Here is a 23,251-nt window from a genome sequence, read left to right as displayed (position 1 = left end):
TTATGGGTGTTGTGACACGAGTATGGAATTGTAATTCTGGTTGTTTAATGTTTTAGGGACTCCTGAAACAACCAGCAAACCAAGCTGTCATCTTGTGAAACAGTGGATGTAAAGAATATATCTAGCTAAAGCATTTACTGCAAATTGAGTGTACAATTTTGTAAGCTTTCCTTGCTGATTTTTGCCATGCAATGCAGATAGATGAAATAACGTAGCTAGCTAACTATTTTCTTGCTTATTGTGCAGTGGAGGATAAAAAATACCTGGATGTGTAGCTAGCTATGTAGCCGATCAGTGTATGGACCTTAAAACGTTTGGTATACATATTAGTTCAGAACCTATGAACCTCAGCTATCATAGCCAGTTGTATCAACTTCAAAACAGTCTGAATGACATTAATAAAGCCTATGGATTGAGTAGAATATAATATCATGTTGTACCAAGGATGCAAGTCGTATATACATGTAGTTATTACCATGCATGAGATCCCCACATTGTAGCCTGTACATTTAATATATTCACTGATCATGTACTCTACCTTGGCAAATAAAGGTGCAGTTTAGGTATGAATGTCTTTGAGATTATTTTTCAGTCATATCCAATACCAGGAGTATCAAATTCCAGTCTTTAAATGATGCCGTGTCTTCAATGCATGGATGTATTACAATTATACACTTCAACAGTGTTTACCAATCCTGGTCCTGGGATATCAATGGTTACACATGATGTAACTAGTTAAAGGCTGATTTGTAATTCATATATACAGAAATAGAATTAAAAATCAGCACACTACACTTCCTATGCATCATGTAAATACTCTAACAACAGGTCATCTCAATATCTAATTCCCTTCATCTGCATTGATCTGATAAACACAGGATAGGTGTGGCATTTCATCAAATGAGAGACAATGTCAACCAGTAGAGAATGTGAAACGCTTTATTGAAAGAATTTCATTATCCAAGTGTTATAAATATATGCATTATAAATATTATAATTGGAATATTATATTTTAAATATAAGTTCAATCTTTACTTCAATGCACATCTGTTGTGCATTATAAAAACAGAGGAAGAAAGAGGAGGTGGTGAGAGAGGTAAAAACATAGGAGCAGGGAAGGCAGCATATGATTAATGAATCACAGTGCAACCCAAATATTCTCTCAGTTCATCACAATTACATAATAGTGTCTCTCGTCAGACCGAAGGTTGTCTTAAGAGCGGGTGAGGTGGCGATGACGGGACTGGGGGTTGGCATCCTCACATCAAATCATACCTGCAGACGAGAGACAAGATGGAATTAGCCTTGTGTTTTTTTTTATTCTAACACGGTCAGTCATCATAATCATCAGGAGGTGAAATACAAAACTGACCTGGGATCATTAACTCTGGGACTAACTACATCTCTATCTGTATTTCAATGTAAAGCATCTCTTTAATAACACTTCCTGTATAATATAAACTGACCTGGGATCATTAACTCTGGGACTGACTACATCTCTATCTGTATTTCAATGTAAAGCATCTCTTTAATAACACTTCCTGTATAATATAAACTGACCTGCGATCATTAACTCTGGGACTGACTACATCTCTATTTCAATGTAAAAGCATCTCTTTCATAATACTTCCTGTTGGCCTGACCAAGTGACCTCTCACCTCTGATCATGCTGTGCCCTCTATATGTCAACCAGTTCAGATGCAGGAGGGGTTCACGAACCACAGCTGATATAACCTAGAGGATTTAGGGAGAAGAGGAGAGAGGGATGAAGTGAAGGAGAGACTGTTATTGAGAAAATAAGGTAGTTAAAGCGACAGTGTTCAACAGGAATCTGTGTGTGGCCTCACCTGGTATCTACACCACACTAAGTGGCTGCAGAGTACTTTATGCTGGAAAACCATGCACAGACACACGATGACAAACAATACAGCATAGTTATAGAAATAATGAAGTGTCTTACTATTCTCCATGGTTGGCCCTCTTGCCTGTTCTTTGAAGGTGGAAGGAGCCACAGTTATACACCTGAGCCTGCTTACTGCACAACACAATCCATCAATCAGATTGATACATGACTGTGTAGGTGTGGGTTATAGGGTGTCTAATTGTTTCAATATGGGTGATTTAAAATAGCCTGTTTTGTTTTTGTACAGACATCACACCCTTACCTAAACAGCACCCTCACATGAGAAGTAGAAATCAAAGGGAGAGAAACTGTGAATTGAATAACTGCAGTTTACATAGCTCAGTAAATGGAAGAATACTCTTATTGCAATGTGAATGGCTCTTAAAAGAGCCTTTGGTTGTGCATAGTGTAGTCTATGGTGTTGCCAGGGAACAGCACCCTCTTCGAAGAAGTAGGAGGTGAAGATCTCCTGCACACGGATTGCCTCTCTTGCTGCGTTGTTGGACCCCATCCTTGAAACATCCTGCAGAGCAGCAGACTCCTACTCTGGCACGCAGCGGCGAGCTGCAGATCCCCTCCTGGTCCTCGTGTCCATCCTCATGAAGTTATGCAGGACACAGGTAGCCTTCACACACCTGTATTCCTCCAGGAGGCAGTCCCAGATGGCCCTGGTCACCCAACCTTGCAGTGCCCTACACGGTAACTGTAGGAAATCGTTTTGAAGGAAATCTCCAGTGACAAGGTATCTGTAGGAATATGGAAGATAATGTCATTATTAGACTGTTACATCACCAGGTCATTGCGGATTACTAAAGTATAATATCCCTGATAACAAATCATGATAACATTGGATAGATGCATGTACACACACATGTGCATGTGACAATAGCAGGATCATATCAAGGACAGCATCACAAATGAATACAGGACCAGGACTGAGAGCCACTACTTCCATTGGGACCTCTTCATCTGCTTGACAGGCTTTCACAGTTCTCTGTATCTGAGGACAGAAAACCTCACAAGATACAGACTTCATTATAGTCAAATGAGACTGCACTAAATATTATGTTACTATTATCTCTGTCCTCACTTCCAGGGACAGGAACTAGACGAAAGTACTTGCTCTATCCAGAATAGCCTACTCTCTCACTGTAACGGCTGTCTTCTGAAATGAACCAAGGCGCAGCAGGTATGTGAATACTCATGGTCATTTATTGCCAAAAAAGGAGTAGAGCATTCACAGGTGCAGGACGTGGACCTCGCTCCACCTTCGGCGTCGCCCACTTTGTTGGCGCCGATAGCTGCGCCGGGCAGACGGGCCACTCGGGCTGACCCTGGCAGACGGACCACTCTGGCTGGGTCGGAAGGCATGCGGGCCACTCGGGCTGGGCCGGAAGGCAGGAGGGCCACTCGGGCTGGGCCGGAAGGCAGGAGGGCCACTCGGGCTGGGCCGGAAGGCAGGAGGGCCACTCGGGCTGGGCCGGAAGGCAGGAGGGCCACTCGGGCTGGGCCGGAAGGCAGGAGGGCCACTCGGGCTGGGCCGGAAGGCAGGAGGGCCACTCGGGCTGGGCCGGAAGGCAGGAGGGCCACTCGGGCTGGGCCGGAGGGCAGGAGGGCCACTCGGGCTGGGCCGGAGGGCAGGAGGGCCACTCGGGCTGGGCCGGAGGGCAGGAGGGCCACTCGGGCTGGGCCGGAGGGCAGGAGGGCCACTCGGGCTGGGCCGGAAGGCAGGAGGGCCACTCGGGCTGGGCCGGAGGGCAGGAGGGCCACTCGGGCTGGGCCGGAGGGCAGGAGGGCCACTCGGGCTGGGCCGGAGGGCAGGAGGGCCACTCGGGCTGGACCGGAGGGCAGGAGGGCCACTCGGGCTGGACCGGAGGGCAGGAGGGCCACTCGGGCTGGGCCGGAGGGCAGGAGGGCCACTCGGGCTGGGCCGGAGGGCAGGAGGGCCACTCGGGCTGGGCCGGAGGGCAGGAGGGCCACTCGGGCTGGGCCGGAGGGCAGGAGGGCCACTCGGGCTGGGCCGGAGGGCAGGAGGGCCACTCGGGCTGGACCGGAGGGCAGGAGGGCCACTCGGGCTGGACCGGAGGGCAGGAGGGCCACTCGGGCTGGACCGGAGGGCAGGAGGGCCACTCGGGCTGGACCGGAGGGCAGGAGGGCCACTCGGGCTGGACCGGAGGGCAGGAGGGCCACTCGGGCTGGACCGGAGCGCAGGAGGGCCACTCTGGCAGAACATGGCAGTCTGGCCACTCTGGCAGAACAGGGCAGTCTGGCCACTCTGGCAGAACAGGGCAGTCTGGCCACTCTGGCAGAACAGGGCAGTCTGGCCACTCTGGCAGAACAGGGCAGTCTGGCCACTCTGGCAGAACAGGGCAGTCTGGCCACTCTGGCAGAACAGGGCAGTCTGGCCACTCTGGCAGAACAGGGCAGTCTGGCCACTCTGGCAGAACAGGGCAGTCTGGCCACTCTGGCAGAACAGGGCAGTCTGGCCACTCTGGCCGATCCTGACAGGCCGGGCACCCTGGCAGATCAGGGCAGGCGGGCACCTCTGGCAGAACAGGGCAGTCTGTGTGCCCCCCCCAAAAAAAATCTTGGGGCTGCCTCTCGGGTTTGAACGCTAGTCGTGTACCAGCAAAACATTCCCGTTGGTTCCTCTGTCCAGCTGCCTCCACTCTCCTGAGTGCCTCCACCTGTTCCCATGGGAGGCGATCCCTTCCGGCCAGGATCTCTTCCCAGGTGTAGGCTCCCTTGCCATCCAGGACGTCCTCCCATGTCCATTCCTCCTTTTTTCTCTCCTGTGGCTTCCTCCTCTTCTGCTGCTTGGTCCTGGTTTGGTGGGTGGTTCTGTAACGACAGTTGTCATGGAGAGAAGACCAAGGCGCAGCAGGTATGTGAATACTCATGGTCATTTATTGCCAAAAAAAGGAGTAGAGCATTCACTTAACAACAAAAGGGTGACAACAGTGACAGTTCTACAGGCTAATACAAGCAGTGTAAAAAAAAACAACCACCCACCACCCCACAAGGCAAAGTAGGCACCTTATGTGTGACTCCCAATCAACCACAACCCTCTACAGCTGTGCTTGATTGGAAGTCACACGGCCAAAATCAATGAAACAATAACAAACACACACTCCCTTCTGCCACGTCCTGACCCAACTACCCCCTCTACTGGTCAGGACGTGACACTCACTGACAGTTGGGGCTGCTATCCTGTCACCGTCCTCCATAGCTGTTAGCTAGCTACCTACAAATGCATTTAGAGTTGTTTTTACAGTGATAAATACATCAAGATAGCTAGCGAATATGAAGTTAGGTAGGTGGTGATATTCAATTCACTTAGCTAGCTATCTATACAGCATGTAAAGTTGGCTAGATAGCTAGCTAGCCATGTTAGCAGCTCATTTGAGTTAGCCAGCACTGTAGCTAGTTAGCTAATAATACATTGTTTTGTTTATATTTATGCATTTTCAAAATATATTTACCTTCTTGAATAGGTTCTCCCAGCCATGTGGACGATTGGAAACAGGGCAGTGAAGTTTGTTTGTCACCAGAGCGTTTTAGAGCATATTACTATTTCCCAATTGAATAACTGGTCTTCCCTTTGGCTCAGTTGGTAGAGCATGGTGTTTGCAATGCCAGCATGGTGTGTGCAACGCCAGGGTTTTGGGTTCGATTCCCACGGGGGGCCAGTACAAAAAAATGTATGAAATGTATGCATTCACTACTGTAAGTCGCTCTGGATAAGAGCGTCTGCTAAAATGTAAGTGTAACTAGACCTTCCTACAAACTTGCTCTGCTGGATTCTTGACCCACAATCAAACCCTGCTGCCAACAAGTGAGCCTCTCTCTGCGGCCTAACCGGCACACGGTCATGTACTGCTTGTTAGTGAAAAAGAGCCATAATAACTGATTATGTTTACTTTGCAAGATACCGGTGGAAACTTTGTACAGTTGGCTAAATATATAGTGGTAAGTAAACCTAGTGTCATTTTTTTTCTTCTACAACTAATGTAGGCCTACCTAGAGAAATTAGCTAAAATTATCTCCATTTCAATATTGTTTTTAAGAGTCTTTCATTAGGATTTCTGCTGACAAGACAGGCTACATTAATTGATTGATTGACCACGTAAAATTGGCTAGCTAGCTAATAACACATCATGTCAATATGCTTTATTTTTTATTTTAACCTTTATTTAACTAGGAAAGTCAGTTAAGAACAAATTCTTATTTACAATGACGGCCTACCAAAAGGCAAAAGGCCTCCTGCGCAGACAGGGCTGGGATTAAAAAATAAATTAAATAAAAATATAGGACAAAACTCACATCATGACAAGAGAGACAACACTACTTAAAGAGAGACCTAAAGACAACAATATAGCATGGTAGCATCACATAACAACAACATGGTAGAACAGAACATGGTAGCATCACATGACAACAACATGGTAGAACAGAACATGGTAGGAACACAACATGGTAGCAACACATGACAACAACATGGTAGAACAGAACATGGTAGCATCACATGACAACAACATGGTAGCATCACATGACAACAACATGGTAGCATCACATGACAACAACATGGTAGAACAGAACATGGTAGAAACACAACATGGTAGGAACACAACATGGTAGCATCACATGACAACAACATGGTAGGAACACAACATGGTAGAAACACATGACAACAACATGGTAGCAACACATGACAACAACATGGTAGCAACACATGACAACAACATGGTAGAAACACAACATGGTAGAAACACATGACAACAACATGGTAGAACAGAACATGGTAGGAACACAACATGGTAGCATCACATGACAACAACATGGTAGCAACACATGACAACAACATGGTAGCAACACATGACAACAACATGGTAGAACAGAACATGGTAGAAACACAACATGGTAGGAACACAACATGGTAGCATCACATGACAACAACATGGTAGCATCACATGACAACAACATGGTAGAACAGAACATGGTAGAAACACAACATGGTAGAACAGAACATGGTAGAAACACAACATGGTAGGAACACAACATGGTAGCAACACATGACAACAACATGGTAGCAACACATGACACCACAGCATGGTAGCATCACATGACAACAACATGGTAGAACAGAACATGGTAGCATCACATGACAACAACATGGTAGAACAGAACATGGTAGCATCACATGACAACAACATGGTAGCATCACATGACAACAACATGGTAGCAACACATGACAACAACATGGTAGCATCACATGACAACAACATGGTAGAAACACATGACACCACAGCATGGTAGCAACACATGACAACAACATGGTAGAACAGAACATGGTAGAAACACAACATGGTAGGAACACAACATGGTAGCAACACATGACAACAACATGGTAGAAACACATGACACCACAGCATGGTAGCAACACATGACAACAACATGGTAGAACAGAACATGGTAGAAACACAACATGGTAGGAACACAACATGGTAGAAACACAACATGGTCACAACATGGTAGAGGAACAAAACAGGGTACAAACATTATTGGTCCCAGACAACAGCACAAAGGGCAAGAAGGTAGAGACAACAATACATCACTCAAAGCAGCCACAACTGTCAGTAAGAATGTCCATGATTGAGTCTTTGAATGAAGAGATTGAGATAAAACTGTCCAGTTTGAGTGTTTTGTTGCAGCTCGTTCCAGTCGCTGGCTGCAGCGAACTGAAAAGAGGAGCGACCCGGGGATGTGTGTCCTTTGGGGACCTTCAACAGAATGTAACATTAACTAAATGTACCTTTAACAGAATGTGACTGTCAGAACGGGTGTTAACAAGTTAACTTTCAGAGGATAAACTAGATGGCTACATCCAAATAGTGTTTGATTTGCTTTCCGTCTATAGTGGTGATGACAAAGTAGTCCGACAACTTTACCAGGACGAGCACTTGCCAATATTAAGCTTTTTCCAAAAGCCTCATCTCTGATGAAGCAAACTAAATGATGTTGTTTGCTTAGCTACATATCAAATGGATAGGTGCCTTCACCTATCTTAAATGACATGATCATTGATGTTTACTGATCACCAAAAGCATGCAGTTACCCTGCTGTATGATATAGCTAAATGTGCGCAATTGTTTTGTATGGTATAATCCGGAAGTGTGCAGTTCTGACTATCCTCAATAGGCGATGATATTAAAACCAAATAGTTATAACATGTATTTCACAATCCCTTGAAAATGGCACGTAGTTGGCAATGATTTTACCGGAGCTGGGGGTCCCCTTGCCCCCCCAACAGCCAAATCTAACCTATAGTTTTTCCTAGCCTCCGTACTTCTACACCTGCATTGCTTGCTGTTTGGGGGTTTTAGGCTGGGTTTCTGTACAGCACTTTGAGATATCAGCTGATGTAAGAAGAAGGGCTTTATAAATACATGTGATTTGATTTGATTCGTGACGTTTTATTTAAAGCGACCTATGTGCGCATTTTCCCACCGGAGATGTTGTTTCCATCAAACGGACATTTTGCCTGATGAGATTTGTTGGAAAGGAGCATCAATCTAGTCACCTTGCACTTTCACCACCCTGTGAAGTTCATCATTTATTTATTTAATCTGCAGCCTAATAAACTACATGCTGTCCTGGGTCAAAATGGGAGGACCACACAGCATATTGCGTTACTCCAAGTTTACTTCGATATGATGGTTATTATATCAATATTTGCGCATAAAAAGGCATTTCCACCTCTATTTCTCATCATAATTAATTTCACCGTGTCGAACGAACACAATTTCTGTCGGCATTTATACAATTTTACCGACATTTTATGTTTGCATCAGCCCGTTCGTGCCATTTTTCACGCGTCAGGTAAATCACCCAGCATGAAGTGGTCCACACACACACACACATTTTCAATGTAACATTTTCTCACGTTTGCGACTTTTGTTATGAAATCTGTAGCTCATAAAAACGGTATTGTTTCATGATAGGACGGGACTGAATGACGTGACCTACCAGTATAGCCTTATTTTAGGCTCTTAGAAAACCAGGTTCTGGTAAGAACCATAAAGGCGATATATTCTTGCTTCATATATGGCACCGCTTAAAGTTCTATTATAGAACCTAAATTGGTTACAGAACCCTATATGGAATCCCTTATAGAACACTATATGGAACACAAGGGTTCTATATGGAACCATACAGTATATGAAGCAAGCAATAGAATCCTTTTTGTTTCGATCCAGAACGTTTTCTAAGAATCTAGAGAATAAAAAACACTTGGAGGCAGTGGAAGGATATGTAGATATTTTTGGTAAGGTTATTTACCATCCGGTGGGTTGTAATAAAATAGGCCTATGGCACCGCCTAATAACGGCAATATAAATAGTTTGTCATTTAAATGAATTAGGCTACAAAAGGCTATCTGGCAATCATTCTATTGAATTTTATTATAAAAATTGTACAAAGGTAAAGCTTGCATGTTGCTCCCGGGATAACATAGAGGTGTAGGGAAAGTCATTGATCCAGGGACAGGAATCCGTAGCCGGAAATGGTCTTTGAAGAAGAACGGCATCCCAACCAGAGTTTGTGCGGCTGACGCGTGAGCCATGTTCACCGCCTCTATCTCCGCAGAAAGCAGACGTTTCCACTTGTTCCTCCGATTCTGGAACCACGTTTTCACCTGTATCTCTGTCAACTGGAGACTGGAGGCGAGACTCGCTCGTTCTGTACTGCTGAGGTAACGTTTCATGTCAAACGTGGATTCTAGTTGGTAAACCTGACTCCGTGAGAATACGGTCCGAGACTTCTTTCTGGATGAGCTGGAGGTTTTGTCGTCGTCAATATGACCCTTTTCTTCTGAAATAGCAGGTGATGTTTGGTTGTAGTATCTCTCGTCACCTTCTTTATAATCATGAAGAAGTGGATGTCTCTTCACCATCTCTTGCCCCAGAATTAGTCTGTTTTTGTCACCTAAAATAATGCAAGCACGGTAATCAATCCAAATGTTTATAAAAAAAACCCTTGGCTATCTTGTTATTGTGTTAAAAACACAGCATCATTTAAAATCAATCAAGTAACTTTTTTTCTTCTTCCATCAAGCAGTTTAAAATAATATATTTTTTATCAGTAGCCGAAAAATCTCGAATAGACTTCTAAAAAACAAAGAAATAAAACAAATGCTGTAGCCTGTCATTCTTTATCATCACATCTAATATCATTCAACAGTAACAATAATAGTTATAGGTTTATAATAATGTGTCATTGTTATCAGAATAATAATCAACTAGGCTACCCCCCCCCCCCCCCAAAAAAAATAAAACATAATTTATAAAGCATTTTCACTTACTTAGACGAGAAAGTGTGATCTCGTTGAGATCATAGCGTGGTTTCTTTCCTCCGGGTGAAAGGTAGAAGTCAGGAGAATCCTCTCCACCGCTGAATCCTTCTGAAGACACTGAGCGCATGCGTGGTCTCTGCAGCAGCCCGGCGCTGGAGCTGGAATGAAAACTGTCCTTGTGCGCGTCCTCGGAACCACTTCCAAGAATTGACTGAATAGTAAAATTGGAAACTGAGGTAAATGATACTTTACTGCCACTGTCTTGAGATTTCTTCATTCTTATAAACATTTAGAACCTTTAATAACTTCAGGTAATAAATGTGAACCCGTTGGATATTTTTGTTGTTGTTGTTGAGAAGCGGGTTTGTTCTCCTTCTGCAAAGTTATGTCTGAATTCCCCGAGTACCATCACTCCCCATACAACGTTCAGCGATAGGTAGGATTATCATGGACCAATCACAAGCTGGGAAGAGACGCGGTCATTTTAAACCGTGTTGGAGAGAGACACGCACCAAAAACTCTCCCCAACCCAACTCAGCCTGCAACAAATTCATGCTCTGCACACCTGACGTTCGCCCAAAGATCCACAGTCAATATTTGAATATTACAAATGCAAATGGCCTTCAAGATCAAATGTTGTAGCCATATAAACTCCATTTTTAATTTCCACTATTTCGTGCTGTATTATAGCCACTAATTGGAGATCAATTATTGTTTGTCACAAATTAGTGTTGCTGATTTTGTTGTGCTTATTCCTTACAGAGATGTGAAACCAAGCCTTAATCCTCTCAGACGGATTCCAAAAGGCCAATGTAGGCCTAGTTTCTGTCTGAAAATATTGGCCTTTGGCGATTTCACCATTCTGTTCTTGAAAATAGCGGAATAAATTAAATGTAATTTATTTTGTGAAGACATCTCTTAATCTTTAGGCCTATCTATATATAGCCTATGGGCCCAAATTCAAGATATTATTGAAATATGTGTTTTGATATAAGTAATGTTGACATCATTTATTGTTTTGTCCAGAGTCGTATCCCACTGAGCACACACTGGGTGAATCAACGTTGTTTCCACGTCATTTTCAACGACATTACGTTGAACCAACGTGGAATAGTCGTATGTGCCCAGTAGTATATCATCTCTGGGATGAGTCATCCACTGACAATAAATAAATATAATTAGCTAAAAATCTATTATATTCTATTATTTTATTCATTAAATGCGTGCTATGCTTTTTGGTGTCTGTAAGTTAAAGCCTTCACATTGTCTTGATGAATTCCAAATCCCTTAAATGAATAATGACATATAAAATGTTTCCCCAAAGGAGCGCTATGTTTAGAACTCTAAAATGAATCTAAACGCAAGAAGGACTGAACATACTGTATTTGATAGGAAACATACATCCAACGTATAAATCCCACGTTTTATTAAAAGGTATAGATGAAAACATGTATGCATGTTTCTAAATACATTCGGTGTAGTCGGGAATTTATTTCACGATTTATTCAGCAATGTAAACAAAACAAAAAGAAAGTCTCCATGTTTTGGCCATTTGGTGAAACTCATCACGGATTTAATTACATTTCTAATTGACAGCAAGTAAAAATCTGCGATAACATTGTGAGACGTATAGCGTATGATATCCATACATAATAACATATGATTTGTCCTCACTGTTTGCTCTATAAAACAATATAGGTCAAAGTAGTCGTTGTTTTTCCAGCTGTGAGCCATATACCGTGTACCGTGAGGCGAACAGTCGAACTATTACACATAAAACGGCTATACATGATGAAATATTAAACTTTACTTAGGATTTGTTCTAATCTCATACAAAACATCCATGTAATTCATTGTAAAATGACTTAAGCTACATGGAGACAGAGACCTATATTTTTCCACCCTGTTTAAAAAAAGATCTTATAAAACCCATCAGTTAAATCAAAGCGATATCAATACCAAATGGGAAAATGTTCAGATTACATTGGACGCACAACAATTTAATATGAAATCATTTGAATAGGAGGAAATATTTCAGTTTTGGACATGGAAATACAAATAATAATAATAATAAATACAACATTTGTCATAAATAGACCTGTACAATATACAAAGCCTTTTTACCACCATTCCAACACCAACTATTTTCATAGATTTAAAAAAAAATAGGCCTAATATATGTTTGTTATACATAGGTTACAATACAGTGAGAAATATCAACACAATAAATGAGTCTCTCAAACTGGTCTCAGCAGCGGCACGGATGTGACTAGAGGATGTGAATAGTACATTTGATGGGGGAATGTTAATAGAGACTGACTGACTGACACGGCGCTCCCGGTTTCTGAGCCGGTGTTCTCATGGTATAATATGGGTACGCGGACTATCCTCTGCGCTGCGGCGTGGCTCACATTGGCCGCTTCGAGTTCCGCTGCCAACTGTCTTTTCCACTTATTCCTCCTGTTCTGGAACCAGATCTTCACCTGTGTCTCTGTGAGGTGTAAAGATGCCGCCAGACCTGCCCGTTCCGAGCTACTGAGGTACCGTTTCATATCAAACGTTGATTCCAAACGAAATACTTGACTCCTTGAAAAGACTGTGCGCGTTTTCTTTTTCCGACACGTTTTTGTATCCGAGTTTTCGTCTTTAATTTTCCTCCAGTCATCCATCAACTCTTTTTCCTTCTTTGGTTCTTCATCCCCATCACTCTCCTCCAGAACGGTATCGTTAGTATTTTGGTTTTTGTCGTCCGGGTCGGGTGATTTTCGGAGCAGCTCCGGTGTGTCTCGGTCCCCGCCTGTTGACGGTGTGTCTCTCACGATGGCCTTCTCAAACCCTACACGAAATAAACGACTAAATGTTTATCATTCATTGAAAACATTAATGCAACCATAAAATAAACATAAAACTACTTTTTTTTTACCACTATATTTATCATTTCGATCAAAGTCATCCAAGTAAATGTTCTATAAAGACCCGAATCGCCTGCTGAGTCAAATTGAGGCACTAGGCCTAATTGTTGGGGGACATTTTGTAATATTCGATTGAAGATTCAAGACATATGAAGGTTATTCTAGACATAGTTCACCTGTACATTTACTCATCATTAGTCTGAATATTATTCCAACTGAGGAGTATTGCGAATAACAAGTATTATAGCAGCATAATTTATTTGAAAAGATGTTGTAGCCTTATTTAATCCGTTCTAACCAAAACATTGAGGTATTGTAATGTGTAACATGTATAAAGAGATTGAATGTATGGTATGAATCTACCTCCAGTCCTGTATAGATGCTGTCCCGATGTGCCAAGCGCGTACGGATACCACCACGCCGACGCTCCGTCCAAATAGTGCGCGGATAATCCACATCTCTGGGCTGGGATGTCAAAACTAGGAAAAGTTAAATCACCTATCCGAGAGAGAGAGAAACCTCCTTCCAATAGTCCTTTGGTGGTGGCAAGCAGCGTCTTCGGTTTGGAAGGTTTACTGTCGAAGTTGAGCAGGTTGTTGATAGAGAAAGGTGAGTCTTTAGCGGACGGACGGGTCTCCTGCGCCGTCTCGGCCATCGCCTGTGAATGTTTATTGTCCATTTGAATGACTCACAGCAAACAAACAGCAAGAGGAATAGTTGGAAGATATTGTTGGTTTATTCCGGTTAGCCAAGCGTGGCGTTTCAGTCAAATATAGGCCTGTTTTTCTGACTGTTAGAATGCTTTGAGAATAAAGAAAAAAAAATATATATTTTTAAAAAGTGCGAAAATGTATGCATTCACTACTGCAAATCACTCTGGATAAGAGCGTCTGCTAAATGACTAAAATGTAAAATGTTGCATAAATCTTCATGCAGGTCCGTCCTGGAACGATCGCAGCAATGATCAATGCGTCAGACTGGCACCGCATTCTACTAACGATTACATACAACTGTTAAAACGCGCGCAGTCCTGGACGATCGGGCACGTCGGCTACAATGGCAAGTGGGATTTGAGATGAAACTGGGAGCAGTGGAAGGGAGGGGACAGGAGCAGGAGAATAGGTAGTGTAGATCTACGGGGAGAAGAGAAGTCCAGAGGAAGGGAGGGAGGGGACAGGAGCAGGAGAATAGGTAGTGTAGATCTACGGGGAGAAGAGAAGTCCAGAGGAAGGGAGGGAGGGGACAGGAGCAGGAGAATAGGTAGTGTAGATCTACGGGGAGAAGAGAAGTCCAGAGGAAGGGAGGGAGGGGACAGGAGCAGGATAATAGGTAGGGTAAGGCCTGCTATGTGGGATCCTTGGGACGTCCCCTATTGATATTTAAAATGGTTAGGGTAGGGCTTAGGGTAGGAACGTCCCAAGGATCTATATTTGCACTGACAGACAAGTCCACCCAGACTGTGTGCCCCCCAGCGCCAGGCTATATGGGATGTGCGTGTTGTTGGTCATGTAGTCCAATTAGAAAGTAGATGGGTTATGTACTCAGACGTGACTAACAATGACTTCCTGTCAAACAGACATTTAATAAGTAAACACATTTCCAAATGGGTTGTAAATGGACAGGTCTATTCATTAGCAGTGCATGTAGACCATCAACAGGGTGAAACTGGAAGTCCTTATTGATGGGTGAATGGGGGATTTTTAATAGATGCTGACAGTTAATTCATCACTAAATGAGGTGCTTTAACCTGCATGATCACCTTTTGGTGCCTGAATGATGACAACGAGGTGCACCTTTATTTTCCATCCCCCAAAAAAATGTTTTTATTTATCTTTCAAGTCAAGTATAAATGATTTATAATCAGAGATGATAATACATGTATAAACCAGTTGGTTTAGTGAGTTTTATCCCTCTTTAATGAAGCCAAACGTCTGGTATGAACAAACAAACTAAAATATTTGTGAACACTATGCCATGCTACAACAGAAGTTTCACTCAGAATATAATCTGATTTACAGAGAGGAAGTCCTGTAGGCAATCATTACCCAAATCAACCTTATTCTAACCATGTGGCAGGGGGGGACAACACTCTGCCCTGTGGCGGGGGGACGACGACAACGCTCTGCCCTGTGGCAGGCGGGGGGGTGACAACACTCTGCCCTGTGGCGGGGGGGGACAACACTCTGCCCTGTGGCAGGGGGGGGACAACACTCTGCCCTGTGGCAGGGGGGGGGACAACACTCTGCCCTGTGGCAGGGGGGGACAACGCTCTGCCCTGTGGCAGGGGGGGGACAACTCTGCCCTGTGGCAGGGGGGGACGACGCTCTGCCCTGTGGCAGGGGGACGACGCTCTGCCCTGTGGCAGGGGGGGGACAACGCTCTGCCCTGTGGCAGGGGACGACGACGCTCTGCCCTGTGGCAGGGGACGACGACGCTCTGCCCTGTGGCGGGGGGGGGGACAACACTCTGCCCTGTGGCAGGGGGGGGGACAACACTCTGCCCTGTGGCAGGGGGGGGGACAACACTCTGCCCTGTGGCAGGGGGGGACAACAATCTGCCCTGTGGCAGGGGGGGACAACAATCTGCCCTGTGGCAGGGGGGGACAACACTCTGCCCTGTTGCAGGGGGGGACAACACTCTGCCCTGTGGCGGGGGGGGGGGCACTCACTGCTCCAGTGTTACCATCAGGGCCACTCACTGCTCCAGTGTTACCATCAAGGCCACTCACTGCTCCAGTGTTACCATCAGGGCCACTCACTGCTCCAGTGTTACCATCAGGGCCACTCACTGCTCCAGTGTTACCATCAGGGCCACACACTGCTCCAGTGTTACCATCAGGGCCACTCACTGCTCCAGTGTTACCATCAGGGCCACTCACTGCAGGCTACACACACTGCTCCAGTGTTACCATCAGGGCCACTCACTGCAGGCTACACACACTGCTCCAGTGTTACCATCAGGGCCACTCACTGCAGGCTACACACACTGCTCCAGTGTTACCATCAGGGCCACTCACTGCACTCTACACACTCTGCTCCAGTGTTACCATCAGGGCCACTCACTGCTCCAGTGTTACCATCAGGGCCACTCACTGCTCCAGTGTTACCATCAGGGCCACTCACTGCTCCAGTGTTACCATCAGGGCCACTCACTGCTCCAGTGTTACCATCAGGGCCACTCACTGCTCCAGTGTTACCATCAAGGCCACTCACTGCTCCAGTGTTACCATCAGGGCCACTCACTGCTCCAGTGTTACCATCAGGGCCACTCACTGCTCCAGTGTTACCATCAGGGCCACTCACTGCTCCAGTGTTACCATCAGGGCCACTCACTGCTCCAGTGTTACCATCAGGGCCACTCACTGCACGCTACACACACTGCTCCAGTGTTACCATCAGGGCCACTCACTGCTCCAGTGTTACCATCAGGGCCACTCACTGCTCCAGTGTTACCATCAGGGCCACTCACTGCTCCAGTGTTACCATCAGGGCCACTCACTGCACGCTACACACACTGCTCCAGTGTTACCATCAGGGCCACTCACTGCTCCAGTGTTACCATCAGGGCCACTCACTGCTCCAGTGTTACCATCAGGGCCACTCACTGCTCCAGTGTGTGTTTGAACCAGTGATAACACACATCTGGAAGAGACCTTCCCACGCTAATCTGTGAGGTCAAAAGGTCAGCCATATATCCCTCCATCTGTGCAGGTGTCCAAACAAATTCTTCTCATTAACGCAACATATACTGGGACCTGCTGATAGCTGAAGGTATGTTTAGTAGAGATAACAAATATATATATAAATATATATATGTACACACACACACACACACACACACACACACACACACACACACACACACACACACACACACACACGTTAAGTTCCAAAGCAAATAGTTTGGTGAGATGTTATAATGTTAAGAGGATCTGAACGAGTTTAAAAGTCAAAAGGATTTAAACTTGGTCTTGTCCACATAGGGGTGAAAAAAACAAAACATATTCAGACATGCATGTAGACCTAAAACAAAAAAAAATCAACAAAAGTGGATTTGTACAACCTACACAGGAAACATAATCTGTCCTTTGACCTTTGGGAGGTTGGCTCCAAGTCTCAAGGACGACACGTGCTGTGAACAGCTGATTGTTTCTCCCCCCCCTGTGTAATGACAGGTCTCATAGTCCTGTTAGAGACGGAGGAGGGGGGGAGAAGAAGAGGATGGGAAGAGCTGATTGGTTCCCCCTGAGTAATGACAGGTCTCATAGTCCTGTTAGAGACGGAGGAGGGGGGGAGAAGAAGAGGATGGGAAGAGCTGATTGGTTCCCCCCCCTGTGTAATGACAGGTCTCATAGTCCTGTTAGAGACGGAGGAGGGGGGAGAAGAAGAGGATGGGAAGAGCTGATTGGTTCCCCCCCTGCGTAATGACAGGTCTCATAGTCCTGTTAGAGACGGAGGAGGGGGGAGAAGAGGATGGGAAGAGCTGATTGGTTCCCCCCCCTGTGTAATGACAGGTCTCATAGTCCTGTTAGAGACGGAGGAGGGGGGAGAAGAGGATGGGAAGAGCTGATTGGTTCCCCCCCCCCTGAGTAATGACAGGTCTCATAGTCCTGTTAGAGACGGAGGGGGGGAGAAGAAGAGGATGGGAAGAGCTGATTGGTTCCCCCCCCCTGTGTAATGACAGGTCTCATAGTCCTGTTAGAGACGGAGGGGGGGAGAAGAAGAGGATGGGAAGAGCTGATTGGTTCCCCCCTGAGTAATGACAGGTCTCATAGTCCTGTTAGAGACGGAGGGGGGGAGAAGAAGAGGATGGGAAGAGCTGATTGGTTCCCCCTGAGTAATGACAGGTCTCATAGTCCTGTTAGAGACGGAGGAGGAGGGGGGGAGAAGAGGATGGGAAGAGCTGATTGGTTCCCCCCCCTGCGTAATGACAGGTCACATAGTCCTGTTAGAGACGGAGGGGGGAGAAGAAGAGGATGGGAAGAGCTGATTGTTTCCCCCCCCTGAGTAATGACAGGTCTCATAGTCCTGTTAGAGACGGAGGAGGGGGGAGAAGAAGAGGATGGGAAGAGCTGATTGGTTCCCCCTGAGTAATGACAGGTCTCATAGTCCTGTTAGAGACGGAGGAGGGGGGAGAAGAGGATGGGAAGAGCTGATTGGTTCCCCCCCTGCGTAATGACAGGTCACATAGTCCTGTTAGAGACGGAGGAGGGGGGGAGAAGAAGAGGATGGGAAGAGCTGATTGGTTCCCCCCCCTGTGTAATGACAGGTCTCATAGTCCTGTTAGAGACGGAGGAGGGGGGGAGAAGAAGAGGATGGGAAGAGCTGATTGGTTCCCCCTGAGTAATGACAGGTCTCATAGTCCTGTTAGAGACGGAGGAGGGGGGGAGAAGAAGAGGATGGGAAGAGCTGATTGGTTCCCCCTGAGTAATGACAGGTCTCATAGTCCTGTTAGAGACGGAGGGGGGGAGAAGAAGAGGATGGGAAGAGCTGATTGGTTCCCCCTGAGTAATGACAGGTCACATAGTCCTGTTAGAGACGGAGGGGGGGGAGAAGAGGATGGGAAGAGCTGATTGGTTCCCCCCTGAGTAATGACAGGTCACATAGTCCTGTTAGAGACGGAGGGGGGGAGAAGAAGAGGATGGGAAGAGCTGTTTGTTCATGGAAAATGCGATCCAGATAATAGGATTTATCAAAAAGGCAGCAATTACATTCATTAGAGGACTGGCAGGCAACAGTAACTAGGAAACTAATAGTTGTGGGAATGAAAATAATAATATGCTAATTTATCTTTTTCCATTCTAAATCCCCTTCTCTTGTTAAGATGGGATCTCGAGGCAAATATACAGACAGACAGAACTAAAATTATACATCCCAAAGTCCTTCCCTCTCCACCTCTTCATAGTAAATGAGGGTTGTGAAGACAGACTGTTACCATAGCTACATGTATCCAGGAAGTGAAATGACCCCTCTCTCTCTGAAGAGCCGTTGTACACTACCGTCTGGTGATAAATGAGATGCTCCCATCTCAATTGTAGTGTTTAAGCTGTCAAGCGTCTTCAAATGAAATTTGTTACACCCTTTTGAAAATTTGGTAATAATGATGATTTGTACACACTGCTAAAAATAATACAAAACAGCTTCTACAAATCAAACAGTTTGTAGACTTAAGCTTTTTTTAATTCAGCATCTTTACAATCTCAATTAGACTTATAGGATCATGTCTCGGACGTCCGGAGAAAGTCCTTAAGAGAATATCCTCAGAGAGACTGTATATATACAGTAGGTTTTCATTCCCATCCTCTCTGGTATGATACCCTGCATGGGAAGATTTATAATGAATTCATTAATACATTACACATACATATTTAGCTTAGTTTATGGCCGTTACATTAAATCGAAACAACTATATCATCTCCCTCAACCTTTACCTGATCCCTGGAGGCACCGCCACGTCATGTAGCTAGAGTGGAGACGCCGCCACCAAGTCATGTAGCTAGAGTGGAGACACCACCACGTCATGTAGCTAGAGTGGAGACACCACCACGTCATGTAGCTAGAGTGGAGACACCGCCGCCACGTCATGTAGCTAGAGTGGAGACGCCGCCACGTCATGTAGCTAGAGTGGAGGCACCGCCACGTCATGTAGCTAGAGTGGAGACACCGCCACGTCATGTAGCTAGAGTGGAGACACCGCCACGTCATGTAGCTAGAGTGGAGACACCGCCACGTCATGTAGCTAGAGTGGAGACACCGCCACGTCATGTAGCTAGAGTGGAGACACCGCCACGTCATGTAGCTAGAGTGGAGACACCGCCACGTCATGTAGCTAGAGTGGAGACACCGCCACGTCATGTAGCTAGAGTGGAGACACCACCACGTCATGTAGCTAGAGTGGAGACACCGCCACGTCATGTAGCTAGAGTGGAGACACCGCCACGTCATGTAGCTAGAGTGGAGATGCCGCCATGTCATGTAGCTAGAGTGGAGACACCGCCGCCACGTCATGTAGCTAGAGTGGAGACGCCGCCACGTCATGTAGCTAGAGTGGAGACACCGCCACGTCATGTAGCTAGAGTGGAGACGCCGCCACCACGTCATGTAGCTAGAGTGGAGACACCGCCACCACGTCATGTAGCTAGAGTGGAGACACCGCCACCACGTCATGTAGCTAGAGTGGAGACGCCACCACGTCATGTAGCTAGACTGGAGACACCGCCGCGTCATGTAGCTAGAGTGGAGACACCGCCACGTCATGTAGCTAGAGAGGAGACACCGCCACGTCATGTAGCTAGAGTGGAGACACCACCACCACGTCATGTAGCTAGAGTGGAGACACCGCCACGTCATGTAGCTAGAGTGGAGACACCACCACGTCATGTAGCTAGAGTGGAGACACCGCCACGTCATGTAGCTAGAGTGGAGGCACCGCCACGTCATGTAGCTAGAGTGGAGACACCGCCACGTCATGTAGCTAGAGTGGAGACACCACCACGTCATGTAGCTAGAGTGGAGACACCGCCACGTCATGTAGCTAGAGTGGAGACGCCACCACGTCATGTAGCTAGAGTGGAGGCACCGCCAAGTCATGTAGCTAGAGTGGAGACACCGCCAAGTCATGTAGCTAGACTGGAGACACCGCCACGTCATGTAGCTAGAGTGGAGACACCGCCACGTCATGTAGCTAGAGTGGAGACACCGCCAAGTCATGTAGCTAGACTGGAGACACCGCCACGTCATGTAGCTAGAGTGGAGACACCGCCACGTCATGTAGCTAGAGTGGAGACACCGCCACGTCATGTAGCTAGAGTGGAGACACCGCCACCAAGTCATGTAGCTAGAGTGGAGACGCCGCCACGTCATGTAGCTAGAGTGGAGGCACCACCACGTCATGTAGCTAGAGTGGAGGCACCGCCACGTCATGTAGCTAGAGTGGAGACACCGCCACGTCATGTAGCTAGAGTGGAGACACCACCACGTCATGTAGCTAGAGTGGAGACACCGCCACCAAGTCATGTAGCTAGAGTGGAGACGCCGCCACGTCATGTAGCTAGAGTGGAGACACCGCCACGTCATGTAGCTAGAGTGGAGGCACCGCCACGTCATGTAGCTAGAGTGGAGGCACCGCCACGTCATGTAGCTAGAGTGGAGGCACCGCCACGTCATGTAGCTAGAGTGGAGACACCGCCACCACGTCATGTAGCTAGAGTGGAGACACCGCCACCACGTCATGTAGCTAGAGTGGAGACACCGCCACCACGTCATGTAGCTAGAGTGGAGACACCGCCACGTCATGTAGCTAGAGTGGAGACACCGCCACGTCATGTAGCTAGAGTGGAGGCACCGCCACGTCATGTAGCTAGAGTGGAGACACCGCCACGTCATGTAGCTAGAGTGGAGACACCGCCACGTCATGTAGCTAGAGTGGAGACACCGCCACGTCATGTAGCTAGAGTGGAGACACCGCCACGTCATGTAGCTAGAGTGGAGACACCGCCACGTCATGTAGCTAGAGAGGAGACACCACCACGTCATGTAGCTAGAGTGGAGACGCCACGTCATGTAGCTAGAGTGGAGACACCACCGCGTCATGTAGCTAGAGTGGAGACACCACCACGTCATGTAGCTAGAGTGGAGACACCGCCACGTCATGTAGCTAGAGTGGAGACGCCGCCACGTCATGTAGCTAGAGTGGAGACACCGCCACGTCATGTAGCTAGAGTGGAGACACCACCAAGTCATGTAGCTAGAGTGGAGACACCGCCAAGTCATGTAGCTAGAGTGGAGACGCCGCCACGTCATGTAGCTAGACTGGATACACTGTCAAGTAGCTAGACTGAATCTTACAGCATCAACTTAGTCAGTGATCAATGTTCTCTGTCGAACCGATATTATTACTGGTTGACAGCTGATATCAGTCCACCATGTTGTGTGTGTGTGTGTGTGTGTGTGTGTGTGTGTGTGTACTAACTATGCTGTCTGGGGAGAGAACAATAGCCCTTGTATTGTAAGGACAAGACCGTGTCGTACGGAAATCGAATCAATCTTATCTGACAAGCTGCTCCTGAGAGTTGAATTATTTAATGAGTTCTCTTCAGTCTGAAACCTGAGCGTAATTCAATTGCCATAAAACAACATTATGTTCTGACAAGGCTATTAAGAAATTGTTGTAATTTACTACTCTTTGGGAAGTTACGGTATGTGGCTTTTACTGTGGCGTACTAACAAACCTCACCTCTCAGACTCAGGAAAACAAGGAAATGTCTGCCATCTAGTGGCTGAAGAACAGACCTGCTAGGAGTTGGGCTTTGGTACTTTCGCTACAGCTAAACGAGATTTAGAAGGACTGCTTCGCAATAATACCTTAGCTGCAATAAGAGGAGACGAGATAATTAAAAAATACTTATTTAATATTTATTAGTATTGTCAAAGAAGTTGATGAATATAAAAACAACGTAGACAATCTCTTCTAGTTCTGTGAAATGAATTCCCCAGATATCTTTAAAACAAAGTGCTGAAACAAGGCTCTGATAGGATGGATCTACTCCACCTAAGTAAACATGGTTTACCGTGACAAAAGTAGAGCCAAAACCACACAACAGACTACACAACCATAGAAGGACTTCATCTAAAACAGAGGTGTCATATTACATCTTATGGCGTTACAAAATACACAACAAACTATGCTGGGATAAAAAGGCACTGATTTAATACGAGGCAATTAAAATCAGATGAGTAAATAATCATACCAATAGTGTAGAATTAACCCCCATTAGTTTGTAAAAAGCACAAGCTACAGGTCTGGAAAACAGTTCAAAACAGTTCAAAACACTTACCAATACCAACACCAGAGCTACTTTACACTATCTATCTACAGGTCTGGAAACAGTTCAAAACACTTACAGTACCAACACCAGAGCTACTTTACACTATCTATCTACAGGTCTGGAAACAGTTCAAAACACTTACAGTACCAAGACCAGAGCTACTTTACACTATCTATCTACAGGTCTGGAAACAGTAACCATGAATCCATCCATAGTGGAGAGCAACAGATGCATTGACTAAGTGTACATGGTTATGGAAC

The 23,251-nt window shown here is 45.9% G+C and overlaps 2 protein-coding genes across 2 annotated transcripts; both read right to left on the bottom strand.

Annotated features, from left to right (window-relative positions):
- Window positions 1-9,350: 9,350 nt before the first annotated feature.
- On the bottom strand, window positions 9,351-10,783 carry LOC115190121 (homeobox protein HMX2-like). Its single transcript, XM_029748611.1, has 2 exons — window positions 10,263-10,783; window positions 9,351-9,886 (listed from the first exon to the last, which is right to left on the bottom strand). The coding sequence occupies exons 1-2, from the start codon at window positions 10,540-10,542 to the stop codon at window positions 9,351-9,353; spliced, it is 816 nt and encodes a 271-aa protein (XP_029604471.1). The 5' UTR covers window positions 10,543-10,783.
- Window positions 10,784-11,741: 958 nt separating this feature from the next.
- On the bottom strand, window positions 11,742-13,961 carry LOC115190120 (homeobox protein HMX3-like). Its single transcript, XM_029748610.1, has 2 exons — window positions 13,529-13,961; window positions 11,742-13,089 (listed from the first exon to the last, which is right to left on the bottom strand). The coding sequence occupies exons 1-2, from the start codon at window positions 13,842-13,844 to the stop codon at window positions 12,491-12,493; spliced, it is 915 nt and encodes a 304-aa protein (XP_029604470.1). The 5' UTR covers window positions 13,845-13,961; the 3' UTR covers window positions 11,742-12,490.
- Window positions 13,962-23,251: the final 9,290 nt, after the last annotated feature.

The sequence above is a fragment of the Salmo trutta genome, unplaced genomic scaffold (assembly GCF_901001165.1).
Source record: "Salmo trutta unplaced genomic scaffold, fSalTru1.1, whole genome shotgun sequence".
NCBI lineage: Eukaryota > Metazoa > Chordata > Actinopteri > Salmoniformes > Salmonidae > Salmo > Salmo trutta.
Note: the sequence above shows the minus strand (reverse complement) of the source record. Positions and strands in the feature narration are given on the sequence as shown.

What these genes read in the sequence shown, in the direction of transcription:
- LOC115190121 (XM_029748611.1), bottom strand. Translation starts at nt 10,542, where the DNA reads ATGTTTATAAGAATGAAGAAATCTCAAGACAGTGGCAGTAAAGTATCA. An exon ending in GATCACACTTTCTCGTCTAA is followed by an intron (nt 9,887 to 10,262) that starts GTAAGTGAAAAT and finishes GCATTATTTTAG; the next exon opens with GTGACAAAAACAGACTAATT.
- LOC115190120 (XM_029748610.1), bottom strand. Translation starts at nt 13,844, where the DNA reads ATGGACAATAAACATTCACAGGCGATGGCCGAGACGGCGCAGGAGACC. An exon ending in GCATCTATACAGGACTGGAG is followed by an intron (nt 13,090 to 13,528) that starts GTAGATTCATAC and finishes TATTTCGTGTAG; the next exon opens with GGTTTGAGAAGGCCATCGTG.